This window comes from Mugil cephalus, chromosome 18, assembly GCF_022458985.1.
Source record: "Mugil cephalus isolate CIBA_MC_2020 chromosome 18, CIBA_Mcephalus_1.1, whole genome shotgun sequence".
Taxonomy (NCBI): Eukaryota; Metazoa; Chordata; class Actinopteri; order Mugiliformes; family Mugilidae; genus Mugil; species Mugil cephalus.
The window spans coordinates 2,652,032-2,675,234 of record NC_061787.1 but is presented as its reverse complement, the minus strand read 5'-3'; the positions used below and the strand labels follow the sequence as shown (position 1 = coordinate 2,675,234).

Here is a 23,203-nt window from a genome sequence, read left to right as displayed (position 1 = left end):
ATTTTTCGCGAAGAATTCATTCGAGAGACACGCGTTGACCCCTTTACGTGCATTACAATCGCTTCCGCCTGCATGAAAGTCTTTAAGACAAATTTCCTCCCTCCAAAAAACTCTGGCTCTACCGCCCGCCGATAACTACAACCGGCAATTCAAAAACTAACTCCGACTCTGGCATCCAGTGGTTAGAGTGGGTCTCGCAGAACGAAAACGTCGCTATTCGACACGCTCTGAACGGAGGAGAGAAAAAACTGGGGAAATACTTTGTGGACGGCTATGCAGAGACTGACGGTGTTAAAAAAGCATGGGATTTCTCGGGTGTTTTTTTTCACGGCTGTCCAAAGTGTTTACTCGCCTACTGAAGTGAATCGTTTGTTGCAGACTCCCTTTGAGCAGCTCCACTCAGCCTGGCAGGCCAAGCTGCTGACCCTGCGATCGGAGCTACACGTCTCGGTACAGTTCATATGGGAGCATGACTGGATCCGAATGAAAAAATCTCATGACGGAGTGAAACAGTTCCTCCTTCAGTATAGTGCACCGCAGCCCTTAAAACCTCGCGATGCGCTGTTTGGAGGTAGAACTTGTCCCATCCGTCTGAGGTACACGACAAGTGACACAGAGCAGGTTCGTTACGTCGATGTTACATCCTTGTATCCGTACGTTAACGCGCACTTTCACTACCCCCTTGGGCCCCACCCCGAAATTACCGTCAGGGTTTTAAAGATCCGCGTGAGTACTTCGGCCTGATTAAAGCTGTCGTGTATCCCCTCGGAAGCTATTTCTACCTGTTCTACCGCAAAAAACTGAGCGAGGTAAACTGGTGTTTACTCTCTGCCGCGTGTGCGCTGAGATCAACCATCAAGCCGGTTCGTGCATGCATAGTTGACGGAGAAAGAGCTCTATCCGGTACCTGGACGACCCCTGAATTCACAAAAAGCCCTAGACAGTGGATACCGTGTAGCCCAGATAACAGAAGTCTGGCATTTCAAGCAAAAGAGTGACTCCATTTTTAGGGCTACATCAACACCTTTCTGAAGGGTAAACAGGAGGCTTCTGGTTTCCCCCCTGAAGCCTCGGATGAGGCTAGCAGAGAAAATTACATCAGAGACTACGCAGCCAACCAAGGTATTGAATTAGACCCCAGTAAAATCGCACCTAATCCTGCAAAAAGACAGATTGCCAAACTTTGTCTCAACAGCTTTTGGGGAAAGTTTGCCCAGAGAACCAACTTAGGTCAGACCACCCTCGTCAGAAAACCTGAAGAGTTTTTCAAGTTTCTGTTTTCAGAGTAGTACGATGTAAAGTATTTTGGCTTTCTGAATGATGAGGTGGCTATGGTGCAGTGGCAGTACGGTAACGGTTACATCCTCCCTCCCGGGAAAAGCAATAACATCTTTATCGCAGCGTTTACCACATCCTATGCTCGACTGACTCTTACAGGTATATGGAGATGGTACATGATCCCGAAAGGATTCTGTACTATGACACTGACAGCTTGATTTATGTCGTCAGAGAGGGGAGATGCCTCTTCCCACAGGTAACTACCTGGGGCAGCTGACGGACGAGCTGGGCGGGGACTACATTCAAGAGTTTGCAGCAGCAGGTCCTAAAAGTTATGCATATCAGACCAGAGGGGTAAAGTGTCACTGCGCGTGAAGGGTATCACACTGAACCGTCAGAGTGGTGAAGAAATTAACTTCAACAGTATTAAACAGTTGGTAGAGGGTTACATTGAGAATCCTCTCAGCGACGCCGTCATTACAGTGTCTCAGCACAACATCGTGCGAGATAAAAAAAGGCTTCACCCTGAAAAATTCTTCATTCCAAAAGAGGTTCAGGGTGGTGTATGACAAAAGGCGTCTTTTAGCTGGCGGGCGAACCGAACCCTTTGGTTATTAATCAGAAAATGTCACACTCTCTAGGAGAAGAGATTGAGTTTGACCCCAGATTGCAGCTTCCTTTTTTCGTGTCTGGTGGTGGGTCCGAGTGGATGTGGAAAAACTGTTTTTGTAAAAAATGTTCTGGAAAACTGTGAACATGTCATGAATGATGTACCTAATAATATTGTATGGATTTATACTTCTTTCAACCTTTGTATACTGAACTGCAAAAGAAAAATAAAAAGATAAGATTTATTAAGGATTACCGGATTCTTTTGAAGATGAGTCTCTTTTTCCAGCCGACCAAACACATTGGTTATTTTGGATGATGTCATCTTTCAAGCATCTGATCACCCAGAGGTGGTAAGGATTTATACCCAATACCGGCATCACCGAAATATGAGCGTCATAATGCTCACTCAGAATGTGTTTCATCAAGGGAAATTCAGTCGAACCATCGGTCTAAACACCAATTATCTGGTGCTGTTCAAAAATCCCAGAGACAAACTGCAGATGAATATACTAGCTCAACAGATGTTTTCCCTCCAGAAAAAAATATTTTTAGAAAGCCTCGAAGATGCCACTAGTCAACCGCACTCCTATTTATTACTGGATTTAACTCACCTTTTGTCCAGACAGGTTCAGACTGAGAACGGGGCTACTACCCTATGAGTGGCCTGTTGTTTTACATTCAGAAAGAATCATGACCAGCGCTCGTCTGAAAAGAAACGCACCCTTGCTTAAAGTTCTGGCCAAGGCCACACCAAAGAGACGGAAGGATATATTAAGGGGGTGCTCCCCAGATCTTCTCCAGACGTTGTGTGAGATCGCGCTGAATCTTTTGAAGGGGAATATACCCCTTTCACCGCAACAATATCAGAAGTTAAAAAGATATAAGAAAAATATTAGACTCATTGCCGATAAGAAAGCCAGCGTGAAGAGTAAACGCAGGGTGTTACAAACAGGAGGCTTCCTTTTCCCTCTGCTTACAGCGGCCATTCCTATTATCGGGGAATTAATAGGAGGACTCGCTAGACGATAATCCTCCCTCCTACTCCCATGGCTCTGAAGACGACGCAGAAAATGTTTTTGGTGTCCCCGCATCAGTTAAACCCCCTGAGTCAACCCACGGCTGCTACAGGTAGCACCATCAGGCAAACAGCCCAGCAAGATTTGGATGTAAAGATGCGTGAGATATTAGAGGAGAGAGGTTTAAATCCTTATGAAAAAATTAAAAAGTACAACGCTTTGCTCCAACGCTATCTCACCTCAGCAGACAAGGGGAGAATGAACTTCAACCCATAACTCTGAGTCTACCGCAAGAAGAGGTACATCAGGCAGAGAACGAAGAGGTGAAAGGTCAGGAAGTGGGGAGGGAGGAAGATGTTTTAAAAAGTCTTCCGACACGCAGTCGAAAAAACGCAGAGTATGTGATAAAAAAAACTATCCAAGACCCCAGTAGCGGGACGCCGAGAGGTGAATTTACAAACAGGGGTAAAGCCGTGAGAGGCTCTCATATGCTGATCTGGTAAAACATCTGACCTCTTCCTATAAGAAAGTGAATGATCAGCCACCGGAAGGATGGATAGAATTTCTAAGTACTCTGTCAGAGCTCAATATTCCCGAGAGCTCTGTGACTAACCCCCAGGCCCGTGAGCAGTTCAGGAGACTCAAAAACTCTGGCCCCTGCAGACGCACGCTGCTGCTGTTTGCTGCTGCTGCTGCTGTTGCAGAGTCCCCCTCTGTTCATCGAATGAGGGGGAGAAAAAATAAAAAACGTCCGACTATGGAGTGGACGGATTTCTCTCCTTAAGATCACCAAAAAATAAATAAATGATTGCGATAATTGTACGACAATAAAGACTCTGTAAATCAGTCATTGAATAATAATAAAGCTTTATTGAATCCGTTCCAACGTTGCAGACTTTTTCCTTTCACAAACGGTAACAATCTTTAAACATTTGCAGAGAACAGGCTAGCTGGTTAGAATTCCCCGCGCAGGGGTATGCTAGACATTTTTGATATTTTTTAACAAATTCAGATACCATGGCATCGTTGCGGACAGGATCGTCTTTATAGTGAGATAGCACGTCGGCGTACGATAGGCCGCTTCCTCTCAGACACAAATAATATGCACAGTGCTGACCACAGACATCCGATAATTCATGCTGGAGCTGACGATTGTGATGCAGGATCTGTTTTATTCCACGTTGACTTCCAGGAAACGCAGGATGCTTGTAGGATAATATTCAAATTCCCGGGCTGAGTCCGAAAGAGTCAAAGAATGTGGCCTTTCCATGTTTTTCCACAGTGAGCGCTAGCCAGTGCTCTCCTGGCAGATGACGAGGGTGGGTGTTCACGATATAGTATGCGGGCAGCGAGGGTTGTAGGGAGGGTAATTCATCCGAAGCCCAGACACCACGGAATACGTTACCCAGTAGTCCGCTCAGGAGTGTTTCCAGCTCAGTAGAATTCATTGTTTCAATAATAATCCACCAGCACCTGGCGTTTTGAATTGATCTCCAGAATGGGGTCGTAGCAGGCGTAGACAACCAGGGTCAGAGTGTGAGGTAAGGGGACTCGAAATCTCATTTCCAGCCTCAAACTCCCGCTGGATACTGGGGAAAGAGCCCCCACAAACTTCGTCGGGGCTCAGGTTGAAAACAAATAAAGTATATCCTCTTTCGAAATCTTCGCGGTCGATGGTCAGAGGTAAATCTTTCAAATGTCTCCCAGTGGCAGTAAACATGTTATAATATTCTCTCACGGAAATGCCGTTGTTAAATTGGGGCTGGAAAGCTTTGGCCGGTACTTGTCGACCGTTATGACACAGAGCCAAGTACTCCACGTCATTGTGAGTAAAGTTGAAAGGCGAGAGATCTTTCTTCCCGTGAAAGCGTGATGGTTCACCATCCCCAGAACAACGTAAATTTAGGCATGACACCAGATACAGGTTCTCCTGATTGCATAGTCTGGAGTTTTGAGAATGGAAAAAAGGTTTTACACATTAATTCCTCGACATGGTGGTAGAGGGCGTTGCCTTTCATCAGAGCCGCTGAATGACCTAATCGCACTGCGGGGACACGGTTACTTTTTTCATAAAACAGAGAACTCCCAGTATTTTGAGGCGGAAGTTGGCGTTGGCCTGACTCATCAGACAGAAAGCGTCACTCGCCCGAGTTAGTTTAATCCGCAAGTCGACGCTGTTCAAAAGAAGTCTCTCGCTAAAGAAGATGTCCCCGTGCAGGGGGGCCCCTCACGTGAAACTCGCTCGAGGCAGCACTAAACTGAGCTCTTTTAACCAGACCCCGATTCGGACCGTCAGCCGCCACCACGGTTGAATCCATAAATCCGGCTGTGTCTTTATAAAACAGACCGGCTGAACACTGACTAGCAAGTGTTTCATGACTGTAGTTCAATAAAAGCTCTATCAAAGCTTCTGTAGGGGTGTGTAGCGCTGGACTGAGAGATTAATCTATCTCCCAGGGTCACGTCGACCTGTGAGAAAATGGTGTTGAGGGGATAGTTGATCAGGCCCACACGAGCGTCCTGTGCCAAGTTTGTCCCATCCTCGTTAGTAAATTTGTAGACGCAGGAATAGCAGAGTGTTGGCTAGATCCAGATATTTCTCTCCATCTCCCGGGATGAAAAATTCTATGGGACCGGTGTCCGTGAGAGCCGATAAAGGGGAAATCTCTGTATACTGACTCTGCTCGATAGACATCTGCGTCACCGGAGCAGCAAATAAGTCCAGTTCCGTCATGCTGCATTCTGGTGATTTGTGATGTAATAGAGCCATTTTCAGGAGAAAAAAATCTTCGGCCTTCCTTCCTCTGGACCTTCTTCTCTGCACTGAATTACTATTAGCGGTTGACTTGCGCTTTTTATGAGCTGCTACGCGACGCCCGGGGGGTCTCTTCCCGGCTCGTCGAGCGAGAAGCATAAGTCCTGATCCTTCTTGGTTCTCTTCCTCTGAACCTCTCACGCGCCGAACAACCCTGCTGACCACGTCAGAGCTATGTTTTTTAGCGGCGTTTTGAAGATGAGGTTTTGCAATGGTAAAACCTTTTTAACCATCGGCGTCACAAACCTAAATAGTTTTGAAAATATGGATCCCAGCCCCCTACCGTACATCATGGGGGCTCCATGAAATCCTGGCAGGCCACTTCCCACTTGATCTTACATAATAACTTACAATCGATAAAGATCAGGGTGAGGCTCCACCACCATCATTTTCAGCTCACTGTTTTACACGGTTTAAAATGTAACGTCGCAACCACTTTCCCGAACCCTTTAAATCTACCGGCCGGTTCTGATCGGTCTTGAGCTCGACGCTGATGTTTTCAATATGTCTTTTTGCTACGGTAAGTAATAGGCGGGCTGAAGGTGTGTGAAATAACATCTCCAAATTTACCCTCAATTTGACCGTTCTTAAGAGCGGGGCATAAGCGTCGCCCACCGCCTGATGCTGAACCACGTCGCTATAACAGAACATATGATAAAACCCCGCTTTTATATCAGCGGTCTGAGGAGACTGTCTGAGTAACCCGCTCGTAAACCACTCACCGGGCTTTAATCCTAACATATAGGCCATGGAGGGAAAAAAAGTAGTCTATAACGGCCGCTACCTAGCCACTGAAACTTATGTTTACACTCGTGATATAGTAGAGTAACATCGCTGCTAATTCCCTCATACAGGCGTTTATCTGTTTCATGATCTGCTCTTTGTCATCATAATATCCGCTTTTTAAAACGTTTGACGTGCAGGGTAAATCTTTTCTCGTCCAATTCGATAACGGGTTCAGTCGCCTCCGGGGCGCCATGTTCCCACGCGTCAATCCAATGAAAGAAAGAGTTGTCTTTAGGAGTATTATACCACGTGTGTGGATAGGAAATTTCCGTCAGTGCCACCTGCCATGGGCCCTCCAGGTGGAGATGTTGTGCTAAATCCACTCGGTAGCTGGCTATAGTGTTTTCAGTAAACACATTGAGACTGGCGTTAGAGGGTAAAGTCACGTAAAAACCCTCTTCTGTTCTCGCGTCCATGACTGTTTGTGATACGGAGACTGTCGCGAGCAATGACTTTATACATCAATCAGCTGACCTGCGGCTACCCAGCTATTAAATTTCTCAGGCCAGTTTTTTTTCCCAAAGCACCAGAACCTGTTTTCTACCACGACTAGTGCGCTCATCCAGAACGGCTTCCACTTGGTACGGTTTAAACCTCGGTGACGGTTACTTTTTGTAGTTCGGCCTCATAAAAGGTTCCGTCGATAGTTCCCCATCATAATCTTTTATTTTGTACACCGGTGGAAGGCGGGAATACATTCTGATACGGTGAAAAGCTCGTCCGTGTAACTCTGCTCATACTTTTTGTCAAACACACCCCTCAGCTTGGAAATCCTCACTACATCACCCTCTTTTAAATTAATTTCCACGTGTTTTTTGTGACGAAGAGGAAATTTACCGTACAAGTTTTGAAATACCGCAGGAGAGTTCTCAGCTGTGACGTCGTTCGGTTTCATTTTTATACTCGTATGATAGCTTTTCGTTATAACACTTTTAAGCAGATCCAGCAAAACATCTACATATCGACGCGTGTTTCTGGCCGTAAAGTATCGCCACATTCTAGTCTTTAGCGTACGGTTGAACCGCTCGACGACGCAAGCTTTGAGGTCGCTAGCGGTGGAGAAGTGAGTAATACCGTGCTTCTTCATCAGAGCATTAAAAGTCTTGTTATAGAATTCTTTACCCGCGTCCGTCTGTAACTTTTCAGGCACTTTGCTCTCCTTTAACACCGAGGCAAAAGCCCTGCTCACTTCACTTCCCGTTTTTGTCTTCAGTGCTCTAGCGTATGCCTTCTTTGAAAAAATATCGATGACCGTTAATAAATACTTATAAACCCCTCATTGAACTCTGCTAAAGCTTGCATATCACATAGATCCGCTTGAAACTGGTTCAGGGCCGTGATACAAATACTCTGTTTCTAGCAAAATGTATCCTGGCCGGTTTGTGTAAAGTGTAGGCATCCTGCTTCGATAAAAAATCTTTTACTCAATCAATTTTTACTTTAGCCCCGCCTTCGTCCTGTACAGCTCTCTGAAGCCGTTCTACTCCTCCAAAACTTCCCGGATGTGAAGGTGTATAATATAGCTTTTTCATCAGGCGTTCTTCTTTTTTCTCCATCTTTCACCCTCGTACGTTAAAGAATGACGAGACCTCTTTACTGTTTTCGACTTTATAGTTTATTAACAAAAGGCATAAAAGAATCATTATTATTATTATTTCAAAATTTTCCAGGTTTGGATGAAACAGCGGCTGTGAATTTCCGATGTATAATAACATGCAATGTTTGCAGCATTTGTAAGATATCATCGCTCGGCCGATCTTGAACGTAATGGGACAATGCATCGACGATCAGAGCGTAAAGTGCCAACAGGTGAAACACATTCATTTCAACAGTTTCATCATCATTGATTATACCACAGAATGTATCCATCACAGAGCTTTCAAAGAATGATGTTACAGCCTTTTGCACAAACACTTCCCATTCAACATTGTAGCCCGAGCACGTACTAAATCCAAAAACATTTCTAATTTTTTAACTTCGTCAGGTTTCGGGCTACCGCTGATTTTAAATTTTTTTATCATCGTTCACTTTGTTGGCAACAGCTTGCTCTAGTATAGCAGATAGCTCCCACACGATGTACCTCAGCCTCACAGCCCTGAACACTATTCTCAAACAATTCCCCATGGTAAAGAACAAAAAAAAAAACAACAATGACAAAGATGTAGATAAATGCACATACAAACTCAAAAAAAGTAATCTAAAGATAAATGTGTTCTAAATAAGAAATTTATTCTGGCGGTTTTCAGGCTCCTCTCCAGGTATCGGCGACCATACGAAGTAGAGCTATTTTCATGATGTCCTCTCCAACCAGCGAATCGTACAGCTCACCGATTGTCTCAAAGATATTCTCACAGGACCTCAGGTCATGTAGCATGGCTTCAGCCGCACCTTGAATTCTGGATTTATCAACGGAGATACGAAGGCTAGTCAGCAGCTGCTGCAGGGCCGGTATAAACTTCGGTGTCCAGAGTCTCCTCATCAGCCGGTGAAAGTGACTCCTGTAGAAGAAGTGGGGGACCTCAAAGAGGCGGTCATGGTTCGTCTGGCTAGGGTGGTCTACCTGACAACCGAAGCAGATCTCACGACGAAACTCCTGCAGGACAATGTTCAGCAGATGGATGATCCCGGCTTTAATATTTTCTTGGAGGGTGGAAGACAGCAGCCCAGCATCCAGCTGGTCTTCAGTAGTAGGCTTGGGGAGGCACACCGCAGAGCTCTCCTTCTTCTTCTACGCCTGACCCAGGAGATGAAGGCGGAGTGGATGGTGGAGTCTCCTCTTCCTTTCCTCTTCCTCTACGAAAGGAGATGAAGGAGGAGTGGGTGGTAGAGTCACCTCTTCCTCTACGAGAGGAGACGGAGGTGGAGTTGAGTCAAAGGCGAGAGACATGATGCTCAAAGTTGAAGTTGGTGTCTTCTTCGGACCCGGGGCTCGGGTGTTCAAATTTATGCTGTGGTCAGGGAAGTGGGCGGGTTGGGGGGAGTGGCCTTGTAGTCCTAAAACAGATGAGAAATGTCTTTTCTCACCAGCGTCACATCTTTCCAGAGGCGACTGTTTTGGAATAAGAGCGGTGATGCGATCGGCCGATTCATCCAGCATCTTCATCCACTCAACAACCGGCACACTCAGGCACCTGAGAAATACCCCATTTTCAGAGCTGAAAACGGTCCAGCACCAGGTGGCCGCCTGGACTTTTCTTCCCGTGCATCTCCAATTTTACTCGGTAAAACCATTTACTGGAGCTGTCAGATTTGGGTCTCCCATATTATCTTGATGAATTTTTTGATTTCTTCTTCTCCCTCATGGAACTCAAAGGCATCCCCCTCCTCCTCCTTCAAATGGGCTTCTCCCTCTTCGTTTAGCATGACACAAGATGGAATGCTCTCGCCTCTCATGCATCTGGCCACCAAGCCATTCAGTACTCCCCAGTCATTGGAAGTGATTATGGCATTCGGTGTGTCAGGACTGAAGGTTTGTCCCGGATAGAGATGATACATACAGACTTCAGCGGTGTGATAGTTGAAAGAATAGCCAAATTTCTCACCCGTCTCCAAATGCCACTCTTCCTGGAGAGGGCCCGTTGGCGCTGCTGGAATCTGCACTTAAACACCATCAGTTTTCTCGGCGCCATCCCTGGCAAGGCTTCCTGAATGACGCTCACAGGCGTCTCACTAATGATACCGGATGTGTAAGTTCTCTTGCTCATTTTATTTTTCAAGTCAGGCGCGGACTGGAGAATGGACTGCAACGATCTTCAGTTATCATTAGCTTTTCACTTGGCCGGAAGCATGGGCGGGGTCGGGTGGCATCACGTGACTTTCATAGAAACATGTCTGTGTGTCTGTGTGTGTGTGTGTGTGTGTGTGTGTGTGTGTGTGTGTATGTGTGTGTATGTGTGTGACTGGGGTCTGCGCGCGTGTGTATCTGCCTGTGTGTGTGACTGGGGGGGGTCGTGACCCCACTGACTCATCTTAAAAAGATTCTCACACAGACCCCGACTTCCTACCCCCAAGGAAAGTGAAATGCCACAACATCCAATCAGCGTTGGTTACGCCCACTTTGAAAGTTGCTGACGCCTACTTCCTCAGTCACGCCCACCTTGAAAGTTGGTGACGCCCACTTCCTCAGTCACGCCCACTTCCTCAGTCACGCCCACTTCCTCAGTCACGCCCACTTGATCGGTCACGCCCACTTTGATCCATCAAATTCATTCGATTAAAAAGTGACAGATGGTGTTTTTCTTTATTTTTTCACAGTAATTTTGAGCTGTACATTTTAAACCTGAACACATGTGATTGAAGCATTCATGATTTACTCTACATCCTTTATTCTTCATTCAGATTGAAGAGCTGCAGTTTGTCAGTGATCAGCTGTGATTCTCTGGTCTCAGCTCTGAAGTCCAACCCCTCCCATCTAAAACATCTGGACCTGAGTTACAACAACCTGAAGGATTCAGGAGTTAAGCAGCTGTGTGGTTTTCTGGAGAGTCCAGACTGTAGACTGGAGACTCTGGAGTGAGTTCACTGTCTGTTACTGTTGTAGATCTGATATGTTTAATCACCAACTGAATCTAATTAATCTTCATCCACAACTTTCGTCCATAAATCTGCAAATGTCCTTTAGTTCAAGATGAGTGTTTGTAGCAGAAACAATAGAAAATGTCCACTGTTAGTTGTTAACTTCAATGAAGCTTAAAGGCTGTTAGGACACAGTAATGTTGAGCTGAACATTTAACACCTGAACACATCTGATTGAATTATTCAATTTTGTTTTTTATTCTTTATCCAGATTGAAGAGCTGCAGTTTGTCAGAGATCAGCTGTGATTCTCTGGTCTCAGCTCTGAAGTCCAACCCCTCCCATCTGAAACATCTGGACCTGAGTGACAACAAGCTGAAGTTTTCAGATGTGAAGCAGCTGTGTGGTTTTCTGGAGAGTCCAGACTGTAGACTGGAGACTCTGGAGTGAGTTCACTGTCTGTTACTGTTGTAGATCTGATATGTTTAATCACCAACTGAATCTAATTGATGTTCAACCACAACTTTCCTTCATAAATCTGTAAATGTCTTTTAGTTCAAGACCAGTGTTTGTAGCAGAAACTGTAGAAAATGTCCACTGTTAGTTGTTAAAGTCAATGAAGCTTAAAGCGCTAATCAAGCATGAAATCACCGAAACAACATTTGATTAATAGAGTTACGCTCTTGTCTATTTTAGATGGTGGTTTTAGTCAGATAGTTAAAGGTACATTTCTTGAAGAACACTACATAGGGCTAGTGAAACATGGATAGTAACATTGAGTCAGTGAGCATTGTTGTAGGACGACTACACTGAGGAGAAATCATTTGAGTCAGAAAAGCTGGTTGTTCACAACAGAATAATCCCTGAAGTGCCTCTGTTTTCTATTTCACCACCTATATCTTGTCCTCCTACTGTGACTAGAGCAGCTCAGAGGCATCAGTCCACCACAGAGACCGGACCCTTAAACATGCTAGCAGCCAGGCAGGGAATGAATAGGTAGCATTAGCCAACAAACACAAGTTCTAAAAGTCTGTTTACAACTAAATGTGACATAGAAACACAATTGTTTGGTACAAACATCATGGACTCCAACACTTTTCTACATGAGTATGGTTCTCCAAACAGCAGCTTACCAACACCTGTCACCTAATTCTCAACCCAGCAGACAAGCACACGTAGCCTAAATATTACTGTTGCAGTACAGTTAGTGGATGGAAGCTTGGCTAGAAGATACAGCAGATAAATGACGGACAGAGATTAGAAAGCAAGAAAACACATCATTAACTTAGACCTGAAAGTATTCACAGAAAACTCACATCAGTCCTGACACTGATTACTACATATTTTATTCTTCATTCAGATTGAAGAGCTGCAGTTTGTCAGAGATCAGCTGTGATTCTCTGGTCTCAGCTCTGAAGTCCAACCCCTCCCATCTGAAACATCTGGACCTCAGTAACAACAACCTGAAGGATTCAGGAGTGAAGCAGCTGTGTGGTTTTCTGGAGAGTCCAGACTGCAGACTGGAGACTCTGAGGTCAGTTCACTCTCTGTTACTGTTGTAGATCTGATATGTTTAATCACCAACTGAATCTAATTCATCTTCATCCACAACTTTCCTCTATAAATCTGTAAATGTCCTTTAGTTCAAGACCAGTGTTTGTAGCAGAAACTGTAGAAAATGTTAAAGTCAATGAAGCTTAAAGGCTGTTAGGACACAGTAATGTTGAGCTGCACATTTAACACCTGAACACATGTGATTGAGTCATTCATGATTTACTCTACATCTTTTATTCTTTATTCAGATTGAATGGCTGCAGTTTGTCAGAGATCAGCTGTGATTCTCTGGGACCAGCTCTGAAGTCCAACCCCTCCCATCTGAAACATCTGTACCTGAGTGAAAACATCCTGAAGGATCCAGGAGTGAAGCAGCTGTGTGGTTTTCTGGAGAGTCCAGACTGTAGACTGGAGACTCTGAGGTCAGTTCACTGTCTGTTACTGTTGTAGATCTGATATGTTTAATCACCAACTGAATCTAATTCATCTTCATCCACAACTTTATTGTTCCTCAAACTGAAGACAAACTCATTTCAATAACTGTATAATGTTGATGCTTCATTCCTGCTCAACACACACAGATGAGATCATGTGTTCAGATGCAGGTGTTTGAGGTGTGTTTAGTGTCTGAGCTTCCTACTGTTTCATCATCATTCACTCACATTTCATTTGGAGTCAAACCTGCTGTGATCCATGTATCAGTCCATTCTCTCTGAACCACAGTTGCTGGAAGGAGCTCACACACCTCACACTGTCACATATTACTGTCTGTAGAAGACATGATGGAGATCCACAATAACACAAGGACAAAGTCACTCAGACATGGAGAGGAGATTTAATCTACATCTTTTATTCTTTATTCAGATTGAAGAGCTGCAGGTTGTCAGAGATCAGCTGTGATTCTCTGGTCTCAGCTCTGAAGTCCAACCCCTCCCATCTGAAACATCTGGACCTGAGTAACAACAACCTGAAGGATTCAGGAGTGAAGCAGCTGTGTGGTTTTCTGGAGAGTCCAGACTGTAGACTGGAGACTCTGAGGTCAGTTCACTATCTGTTACTGTTGTAGATCTGATATGTTTAATCACCAATTGAATCTAATTAATGTTCAACCACAACTTTCCTCCATAAATCTGTAAATGTCCTTTAGTTCAAGACCAGTGTTTGTAGCAGAAACTGTAGAAAATGTTAAAGTCAATGAAACTTAAAAGCTGTTAGGCAACAGTAATGTTGAGCTGAACATGTAAAACCTGAACACATCTGACTGTATTATTCATTATTTTATCTCGATCTCTTATTATTTATTCAGATTGATGAGCTGCAGTTTGTCAGTGGTCAGCTGTGATTCTCTGGTCTCAGCTCTGAAGTCCAACCCCTCCCATCTGAAACATCTGGACCTAAGTTTCAACAACATCCTGAAGGATTCAGATATGAAGCAGCTGTGTGGTTTTCTGGAGAGTCCAGACTGTAGACTGGAGACTCTGGAGTGAGTTCACTGTCTGTTACTGTTGTAGATCTGATATGTTTAATCACCAATTGAATCTAATTCATCTTCATCCACAACTTTCCTTCATAAATCTGTAAATGTCCTTTAGTTCAAGATGAGTGTTTGTTGCAGAAACTGTAGAAAATGTCCACTGTTAGTTGTTAAAGTCAATGAAGCTTAAAGGCTGTTAGGACACAGTAATTTTGAGCTGTACATTTTAAACCTGAACACATCTGATTGAATCATTCATGATTTACTCTACGTCCTTTTTTCTTTACTCAGATTGATGAGCTGCAACTTGTCAAAGATCAGTTGTTATTATCTGGTCTCAGCTCTGAAGTCCAACCCCTCCCATCTGAAACATCTGGACTTCAGTACCAACAAGCTGAAGGATTCAGGAGTGAAGCAGCTGTGTGGTTTTCTGGAGAGTCCAGACTGTACACTGGAGACTCTGAGGTCAGTTCACTATCTGTTACTGTTGTAGATCTGATATGTTTAATCACCAATTGAATCTAATTAATGTTCAACCACAACTTTCCTCCATAAATTTGTAAATGTCCTTTAGTTCAAGACCAGTGTTTGTAGCAGAAACTGTAGAAAATGTCCTCTGTTAGTTGTTAAAGTCAATGAAGCTTAAAGGCTGTTAGGACACAGTAATTTTGAGCTGTACATTTTAAACCTGAACACATCTGATTGAATTATTCAGGATTTAATCTACATCTTTTATTCTTTATTCAGATTGGAGAACTGCAGTTTGTCAGAGATCAGCTGTGATTCTCTGGTCTCAGCTCTGAAGTCCAACCCCTCCCATCTGAAACATCTGGACCTGAGTAACAACATCCTGAAGGATTCAGGAGTGAAGCAGCTGTGTGGTTTTCTGGAGAGTCCAGGCTGTAGACTGCAGAATCTGAGGTCAGTTCACTGTCTGTTACTGTTGTAGATCTGATATGTTTAATCACCAAACTAATCTAATTCATCTTCATCCACAACTTTCCTCCATGAATCTGTAAATGTCCTTTAGTTCAAGACCAGTGTTTGTAGCAGAATAGTAGAAAATATTAAAGTCAATGAAGCTTAAAGGCTGTTAGGACACAGTAATTTTGAGCTGTACATTTTAAACCTGAACACATGTGATTGAATCATTCATGATTTACTCTACGTCCTTTATTCTTCATTCAGATTGAAGAGCTGCTGCTTGTCAGAGATCAGCTGTGATTCTCTGGTCTCAGCTCTGAAGTCCAACCCCTCCCTTCTGAAACATCTGTACCTGAGTGACAACATCCTGAAGGATCCAGGAGTGAAGCAGCTGTGTGGTTTTCTGGAGAGTCCAGACTGTAGACTGGAGGCTCTGAGGTCAGTTCACTGTCTGTTACTGTTGTAGATCTGATATGTTTAATCACCAACTGAATCTAATTCATCTTCATCCACAACTTTATTGTTCCTCAAACTGGAGACAAACTCATTTCAATAACTGTATAATATTGATGCTTCATTCCTGCTCAACACACACAGATGAGATCATGTGTTCAGATGCAGGTGTTTGAGGTGTGTTTAGTGTCTGAGCTTCCTGCTGTTTCATCATCATTCAGTCACATTTCATTTGGAGTGAAACCTGCTGTGATCCATGTATCAGTCCATTCTCTCTGAACCACAGCTGCTGGAAGGAGCTCACACACCTCACACTGTCACATATTACTGTCCGTAGAAGACATGATGGAGATCCACAATAACACAAGGACAAAGTCACTCAGACATGGAGAGGAGATTTAATCTACATCTTTTATTCTTTATTCAGATTGAACAGCTGCAGTTTGTCAGAGATCAGCTGTGATTATCTGGTCTCAGCTCTGAAGTCCAACCCCTCCCATCTGAAACATCTGGACCTGAGTCAGAACTACAGTCTGAAGTATTCAGGAGTGAAGCAGCTGTGTGGTTTTCTGAAGAGTCCAGACTGTAGACTGGAGACTCTGAGGTCAGTGCATGTAATAGTGAATGTTACAGGACTAGAACTCAGGGTAAACTAGTGCGTTTTTACAACTTCTTCTGAAACAGAGAAGATTCATGCACTAAAGAGAAGTAGGTAGGAGGGAATCATTTGGATAAGAAAAGCTGGTTGTTTACAACAGAATAAAGTCTGAAGTGTCTCCGCCTATAACTTGTTCTCCTACTGTGACTAGAGCAGCTCAGAGGCATCAGTCCATCATAGAGACAGGACCCTAAAACATGCTAGCAGCCAGGCAGGGAATGAATAGGTAACATTAGCCAACAAACACAAGTCCAGAAAGTATGTTTACAACTAAATCTGACTTCGAAACACAACTGTTTCTAAGTCACAACATGGGAGCACATTGGGGTTAGGTGCTTGCTCAGGGCACTACAGCCATGGAGAGGGCGGGAGCGAACCTGTGACCCTTTGAACCCCAAGCTGTGCCTCTCACTACCCCCCACCCCCCCCCCCCCCCCCCCCCCAAACAGCACCTTACCAACACTAAGAAAGATCTCTGAGTAAGGAATACCATTATTAACAGTCCTGACACTTATCTTTATTCTTTCTATTTATTCTTTATTCAGATTAAAGAGCTGCAGTTTGTCAGAGATCAGCTGTGATTCTCTGGTCTCAGCTCTGAAGTCCAACCCCTCCCATCTGAAACATCTGGACCTAAGTTTCAACAACAACCTGAAGGGTTCAGGAGTGAAGCAGCTGTGTGGTTTTCTGGAGAGTCCAGACTGTAGACTGGAGACTCTGGAGTGTGTTCACTGTCTGTTACTGTTGTAGATCTGATATGTTTAATCACCAACTGAATCTAATTCATCTTCATCCACAACTTTCCTTCATAAATCTGTAAATGTCCTTTAGTTCAAGATGAGTGTTTGTTGCAGAAACTGTAGAAAATGTCCACTGTTAGTTGTTAAAGTCAATGAAGCTTAAAGCGCTAATCAAGCATGAAATCACAGAAACAACATTTGATTAATAGAGTTACGCTCTTGTCTATTTTAGATGGGGGTTTTAGTCAGATAGTTAAAGGTACATTTCTTGAAGAACACTACATAGGGCTAGTGAAACATGGATAGTAACATAGGGTCAGTGGGCATTGTTGTAGGACGACTACACTGAGGAGAAATCATTTGAGTCAGAAAAGCTGGTTGTTCACAACAGAGTAATCCCTGAAGTGCCTCTGTTTTCTATTTCACCACCTATATCTTTTCCTCCTACTGTGACTAGAGCAGCTCAGAGGCATCAGTCCACCACAGAGACAGAACCCTTAAACATGCTAGCAGCCAGGCAGGGAATGAATAGGTAGCATTAGCCAACAAACACAAGTCCAGAAAGTATGTTTACAACTAAATGTGACATAGAAACACAATTGCTTGGTACAAACATCATGGACTCCAACACTTTTCTACAAGAGTATGTCTCTCCAAACAGCAGCTTACCAACACCTGTCACCTAATTCTCAACCCAGCAGACAACCACACGTAGCCTAAATATTACTGTGGCAGTATAGTTAGTGCATGGAAGCTTGGCTAGAAGATACAGCAGATAAATGACGGACATAGATTAGAAAGCAAGAAAACACATCATTAACTTAGACCTGAAAGTATTCACAGAAAACTCACATCAGTCCTGACACTGATTACTACATCGTTCATTCTTTATTCAGATTGGAGAGATGCAGTTTGTCAGAGATCAGCTGTGATTCTCTGGTCTCAGCTCTGAAGTCCAACCCCTCCCATCTGAAACATCTGGAGCTGAGAGGAAACAACCTGAAGGATTCAGATGTGAAGCAGCTTCTTGATCTTGTGGAGAGTCCAGACTATAAACTGAAGACTCTGAGGTGAGTAGAGGGTTCCAGTCAGTCCATGCTGCTTTCATCAGTATCGTCCTAAACACAGTTAGTATCAAAGATCCAGTGTTTCCTGTAAACCTGCAGCTTCTAAGTGAAGCTGTGAGAGGAGAATGGAGACAGGCTTCAGGATTGGACAGAAAGACAGAGAGAGAGACAACAGTCAGCCAATCAGATGAGCCAGAAGCTTGTTGTGATCATGTGTTTGAGTTGATGTGAAGACGACTGTTGTTGTTGTGTTGATGTGTCCAGGAAATAAAGCTGGATTCCAGCTGACAGCCTTCCAAGATGTATAGAGACAGTGGTGGTCATTCATCACATCTGATCAACAACTGATCACAGGTCTGAGATCAGTTTGACTGAAGCCTGCACATCACAGAAGCAGCGTTACATTTAGTAACCATGAGTTTCTTAGTCAGCTGATCTTTGTTTCCATGGAGCAGCGGTAAATCCATCACTAAAGTGTTGGTGCAGTAATGAAGCGTTCAGGACTCTCAGCAGTTTCTTAGTGAAATCTGCAGAGGAAACAGACTTGATGCTAAAAGTCTCTACAGGTCTGTGTGTGTTCACTCCAACACGTTAACATGAAGCTGAAAGGAAGCTGGCTGAGCTCCACAGCTGCTCCACTGCTGCTCTGAACAGAACTCAAGTCCCTGCTGCTCTTTCTACTGGATGTGATGATGAAGGGAAACACTCCTTCACCTCCTCTCTTCTTTCTCCTCCTCTCTACAGGTGGGAGTGATGACAAACAGGAGGGTGTGTGGTGTGAGAGGATGAGCTGTGTCCTGATGATCCAGAGGTTGAAGCAGCAGCAGCTTGTGTGTACAGAGACTCTGACTGCAGATAATTGCTGAAGTCAGAAACTCAACCGCAATAAGAACTCTCAACTGTTAGAGAGAAACATGTCAGATGGAATCAGCCTCCAATCATCATGTGATGACTCTTTTGAAAGAGAAGTTCATCTTTACAGACTCATGTTGGACGTGTTCTGTTCAAATTTAGAGAACTCTATCCCAACAGGATGATTCATTTGCAGCTTTTCCACAAGCATCCCCCACACATACAATTTATCAAATGAACAAACAAGTATAATAATCAATTATAAAATCAGTGCTCATTAAGATAAAAGTAAAATCAATAGCACAAATTCCAGTAGCTAAAACCTTTCTAGTTTCTGTCTGTGTTTTAAAGCTTTTTACAAGAAAGAATAAAAGACTTCATGTAATGATTTGTCCTACTGATGATCACATTATAGATGACCGGAAGGCAGCTAAAAAAAAACTCGGTCGACAAAATGTGATCCAGTTGGTTGATTATTGATTTTGTTCGATCTAATTGATTGATTATTGATTTTGTTGTCAGATCATGCCCAAATTCTTCTGCTCAGTGCCAGTAATTTCTGAACATACTTAAACAGTTGTGTTGAAGTGACTTTTCTCCCTCACAGACGACACATTGAACCAACAGATAAAGGAAAAGGTTAAATAGTTTTCAATGAACAAATGATAAAAATTACGTAGAATAGTGTCAGACTTCAGAAGTAATTTCCATAATTTCCTAATTAAATTAATTCTCTTGCCCCCGTTTGACAATAAGCTCAGTATTTTCTTTAAATTCGAGCTCTGAGTCAAACATAGTGCCAAGATATTTGTAATAGTCAACAATTTGCACCTGCTCATTGTGGATGGCTACATAATAAAAAGTAGTGGTGACAGGACCCAACCCTGGGGAAAACCTGATTTCTGTTTTTAAGGAAGTCTAAAAGCAATACTAAAAACATGTCTGGTAGCTCGGTTGTTTCTGTACTAAGGGAGAAAGATCCATTGGTTTGAAATATGTATTAAATCAGGTATTAACTGGAGCCGTGTCATTATGTAACTATGCACTCGATAATCATTGACCTGTGTTAAATAAAACAGAATACATTTGTGGTGCTTACAGGAACATCCCCCAGGGGGCGCTACAGCACAGCACTTCATCATTATAATCATTGTAGACAACACCTGCAGAAGAACAGCTCATCAGAGACATGATATAAGTCCTTTGATAGATTGAAACTCTGCTTCTCACCCAATAACAAACAACACTGCGACCTGAAGCTGAAGTGGTTAAGTAGCTAATTAGCCAACTAATTAATTAAATCGAGTGAAATCTTGACACAGAAGTGACAATACTTTTAAATAATCACTATTTATCAACAGGTTGATAAATATTAATCCAGCTCTTAAAGCTCTTTTATGTGTTGTTGTTATGGTAACTATGTTAATGACAGGCTGGATTCAGTTTGATATAAAGTGTTGAGCTGTTATATTAAAGGTTATGTTGAAATATTGATGTTACATGACAGCATGGATCACAGCATTAGTCCAAATGTTGAAGTTAAACAGTAAAGTGTGAATAGTTGTATTAATATTCTGCCTAAAAATAATATTTTACAAGTAGTTCAGTCAAGGAACTGACAGTTTATCATCGTTGATATATTGATATATATTCTGTAACTCAGAAGAAATTCTATAAAGTAATATAAGGTTTATTAATACAGACTATCTCTGTCCTCTCACTATTAGAGACACATAGCTACAAGAGCCTGTATAAATACATGCGTTACTCAACATTATGTATTTGTTTAGTGGATCCAGACATGAAGAGATGAACTAGACCAACAGGACCAACTTCTTCATTTATTCCTTATTCCAGTCCACATGTCTGTTAGTGTCAGTTCGACTAAATGTAAGAATGAAAGAAGGTCTGAAGACTAAATCAAATATTTCTGCCAACATGAACTCTGCCTTCTGGCTGGACCCAGTTGCAGAGGCCGGTGTGGAATAAAAACATCATTCACAGCCACGTTTGTCAGATTAGGAATGTTTAATACGGTCAGAAGCTAAAACATTGGAACAGAAAAAAGTGAGAAAAGGAGTGCGTTTCATTTCACTGAATGCACCAAGCGATATCACGGAGCTGCACTGATCCACATGAGATCGTACCGGAGACCAGAGACACAAAGCAAGAACACGAGATATCAGGTAGATAAAAGAGAAAGAGAAAGAGAGAGAGAGAATAGAGAGAGAGAGAGTGATGCTGTCGTAGTTTCCTGGATCTGGTTAAATATAGCACGGGTCTGCAGAGTGTTCACAGTTTGCTTTTTCTTTTTTCTTCCATGCATGTCACTGTAAGTCATCCACGATGCACTTCAAATGGCACTTCAAAAATAAAAAATAAAAATATTAAAGGAAAAACGGACAGATAGCAGGGCTGGAGGGATCCATTATAAGGGGGGGATGTTGTGTTTGCACAAATGCCACAAATGCACCAGAAAATTCCAAAGCCAGGTCCTGGTAGGTGGAGGTCACAAAGTCGCTGCTGAAATGATGCTGAAATGAAATCAGCGCACAGAGAAATATGCACAAGAACCCCTACCCCACCCCACCCACACACACACCCCAACCACCACTCCCCCCTCCACCCTCCATTTACCTAATACAGGACAAACAACATAGAAAAAACAAATCATCTGGCACTGTTACCAGTTGGCATCTGTCAAATGAAAACACAGCAGAACAGTGGAAAGGAACAGAGACAGCAGCACCAGTACCTGTAGTACCAGTAGTAGTACCAGTATAACCAGTACCAGTAATACCAGTAGTAGTACCAGTAGTAGTATTAATACTGTGCGTGCTGATTGAAGGTATGGTAGTAGTACATCTCTTGGTGTTGGACTCTCAGGTCTGATTGTTAACCAACTAATAAAGTGCTTCCAAAAAATAATCTCCTCCTCATCATCCTCATCATCATCTTCATCTATACAATAAATCAGTCTATCAGTGAGGGCCCAAAGCTCTGAGCGGGATGCAAACAAACATTACAAAGGATCTGTTCAGGCACCAGCAGCCAGCCCTCTGCTTCCTCCTCCTCCTCTTCCTCCTCCTCCTCCTCCCTGTTCACTTCTTGAAGGGGGTCAGCCGGCCGATGTTGTGCCAGAAGGTGGAGGTTTTGCGCTTGGGTTCGGCCAACATGAAGACCTGCTGCTGGGGCAGAGCAGCTGGGAGGGAGGGGTGTTTCTGTCTCAGGAGGAACTCGTAGTAGGGTCTGGTCACGGCTGAGGGGGACGAGAGGAATGAGTGGTTCACTGAAATGCATTCATTCGTTCACTTCACTGGAGCCCTATTCTCATGGGACTGGCTTATTCTGGTGCCTTTGGTTACATGCAATAACGTCAGAGGTCGTGTTTTGTGGTTTTACTTTGGACTTTAGTTTGATTCTGGTGTTTTTTTCTGCCTTGTGTCTCTTGAGAATCATGAAGGATGTTTAATAAATCAAAGTGTGGATAGATGTTAGGGAGCAAAGTGGAGACGTCTCTGACCCATTCACCCATTTAGACCAGGGATGAAATCATTAAATCCACCATTAATGTGTTCATCTGGTTTAAATACTGACAGGTCGACCAACAGTCTCATCACATCATATTTTATTTATAAAAATATATTTTTTATTATCCAATAGAATTTGCAAAGTAACTGAAGCTTTCGCAAAGTGTAAATTGTCCTCTGACCTGCAGCAGAGACATAACTATGGACAGGACATTAGAGAAAAACATATTAAATTTGTTTATCCCGTGTAACTCAGACGTAGGGGGTAATATCTGAACCACAGGACGTCCAAGTTAAAAATGATCCGTTGAGAATGATGCTTGTGCTGCTTTTAGCTCTCAGAGAAATTAATCAGTAAACTACAAACACACGTCTGATGGTTATTTCTGCAATTTTACCAAATGCATCTATTCGTATTGAGCTGTTAGGTGTAGAGATGATATAGAGATGAGCTAGAGCTGAACTACAAATGGTGGATGAATCCTTGTGAAGCTTTTGGAGCTTCTCCCTGATTATTTGAAGCTTCAGAGCCTCAAAGACGCCAGCAGTGACCTCTAGTGGTCATCTGCAACTATAGCAGCCACCAACTTCCAAATAATTCACACATTTCAACAGTAAAATCTGAACATTGTGAAATGTCATTTTACTGGTCAAACATTTGAATGTGTTCCCATCTTACTATTTATTATTTCAACCATGGTTCAGATTGAAATGACAGATTTTTGCAGTGGAGTGAGATGGCAGGTATTTCAACATCAGTGTCTTGAATGTATGACTCAAGGTTTATGAAGTTCTTCAGGGGGGAACGTGGAGTATTTTAGTCCTTCTAACCTTATATCCTTTAATATATGTTTATGCTGCATGAATATTTCACACATGCTGAATTTATTTGCTTCTAATAAAATATTAAAAGCTTACAAGTGGCTAGTG

General features: G+C 43.1%; 2 protein-coding genes across 4 annotated transcripts in view; one reads left to right on the top strand and one right to left on the bottom strand.

Moving 5' to 3' along the window:
- The window catches only part of LOC124995455 (NACHT, LRR and PYD domains-containing protein 12-like), a 29,885-nt gene extending 11,987 nt beyond the window's left edge, over positions 1–17,898 (top strand). The window contains exons 6-9 of the mRNA XM_047567835.1: positions 11,294–11,467; positions 12,382–12,555; positions 13,440–13,613; positions 17,721–17,898. Of these exons, the coding sequence (XP_047423791.1) occupies positions 11,294–11,467; positions 12,382–12,555; positions 13,440–13,613; positions 17,721–17,898 (700 nt within the window). The remainder of the gene's footprint in view (positions 1–11,293; positions 11,468–12,381; positions 12,556–13,439; positions 13,614–17,720) is intronic.
- Positions 17,899–20,752: 2,854 nt separating this feature from the next.
- The window catches only part of LOC124995732, a 34,600-nt gene continuing 32,149 nt past the window's right edge, over positions 20,753–23,203 (bottom strand). For all 3 annotated transcript variants that reach the window (XM_047568369.1, XM_047568371.1, XM_047568370.1), the window contains one exon: positions 20,753–22,002. In XM_047568369.1, coding sequence (XP_047424325.1) covers positions 21,845–22,002 — 158 coding nt within the window. In that variant the 3' untranslated portion in view covers positions 20,753–21,844. The remainder of the gene's footprint in view (positions 22,003–23,203) is intronic.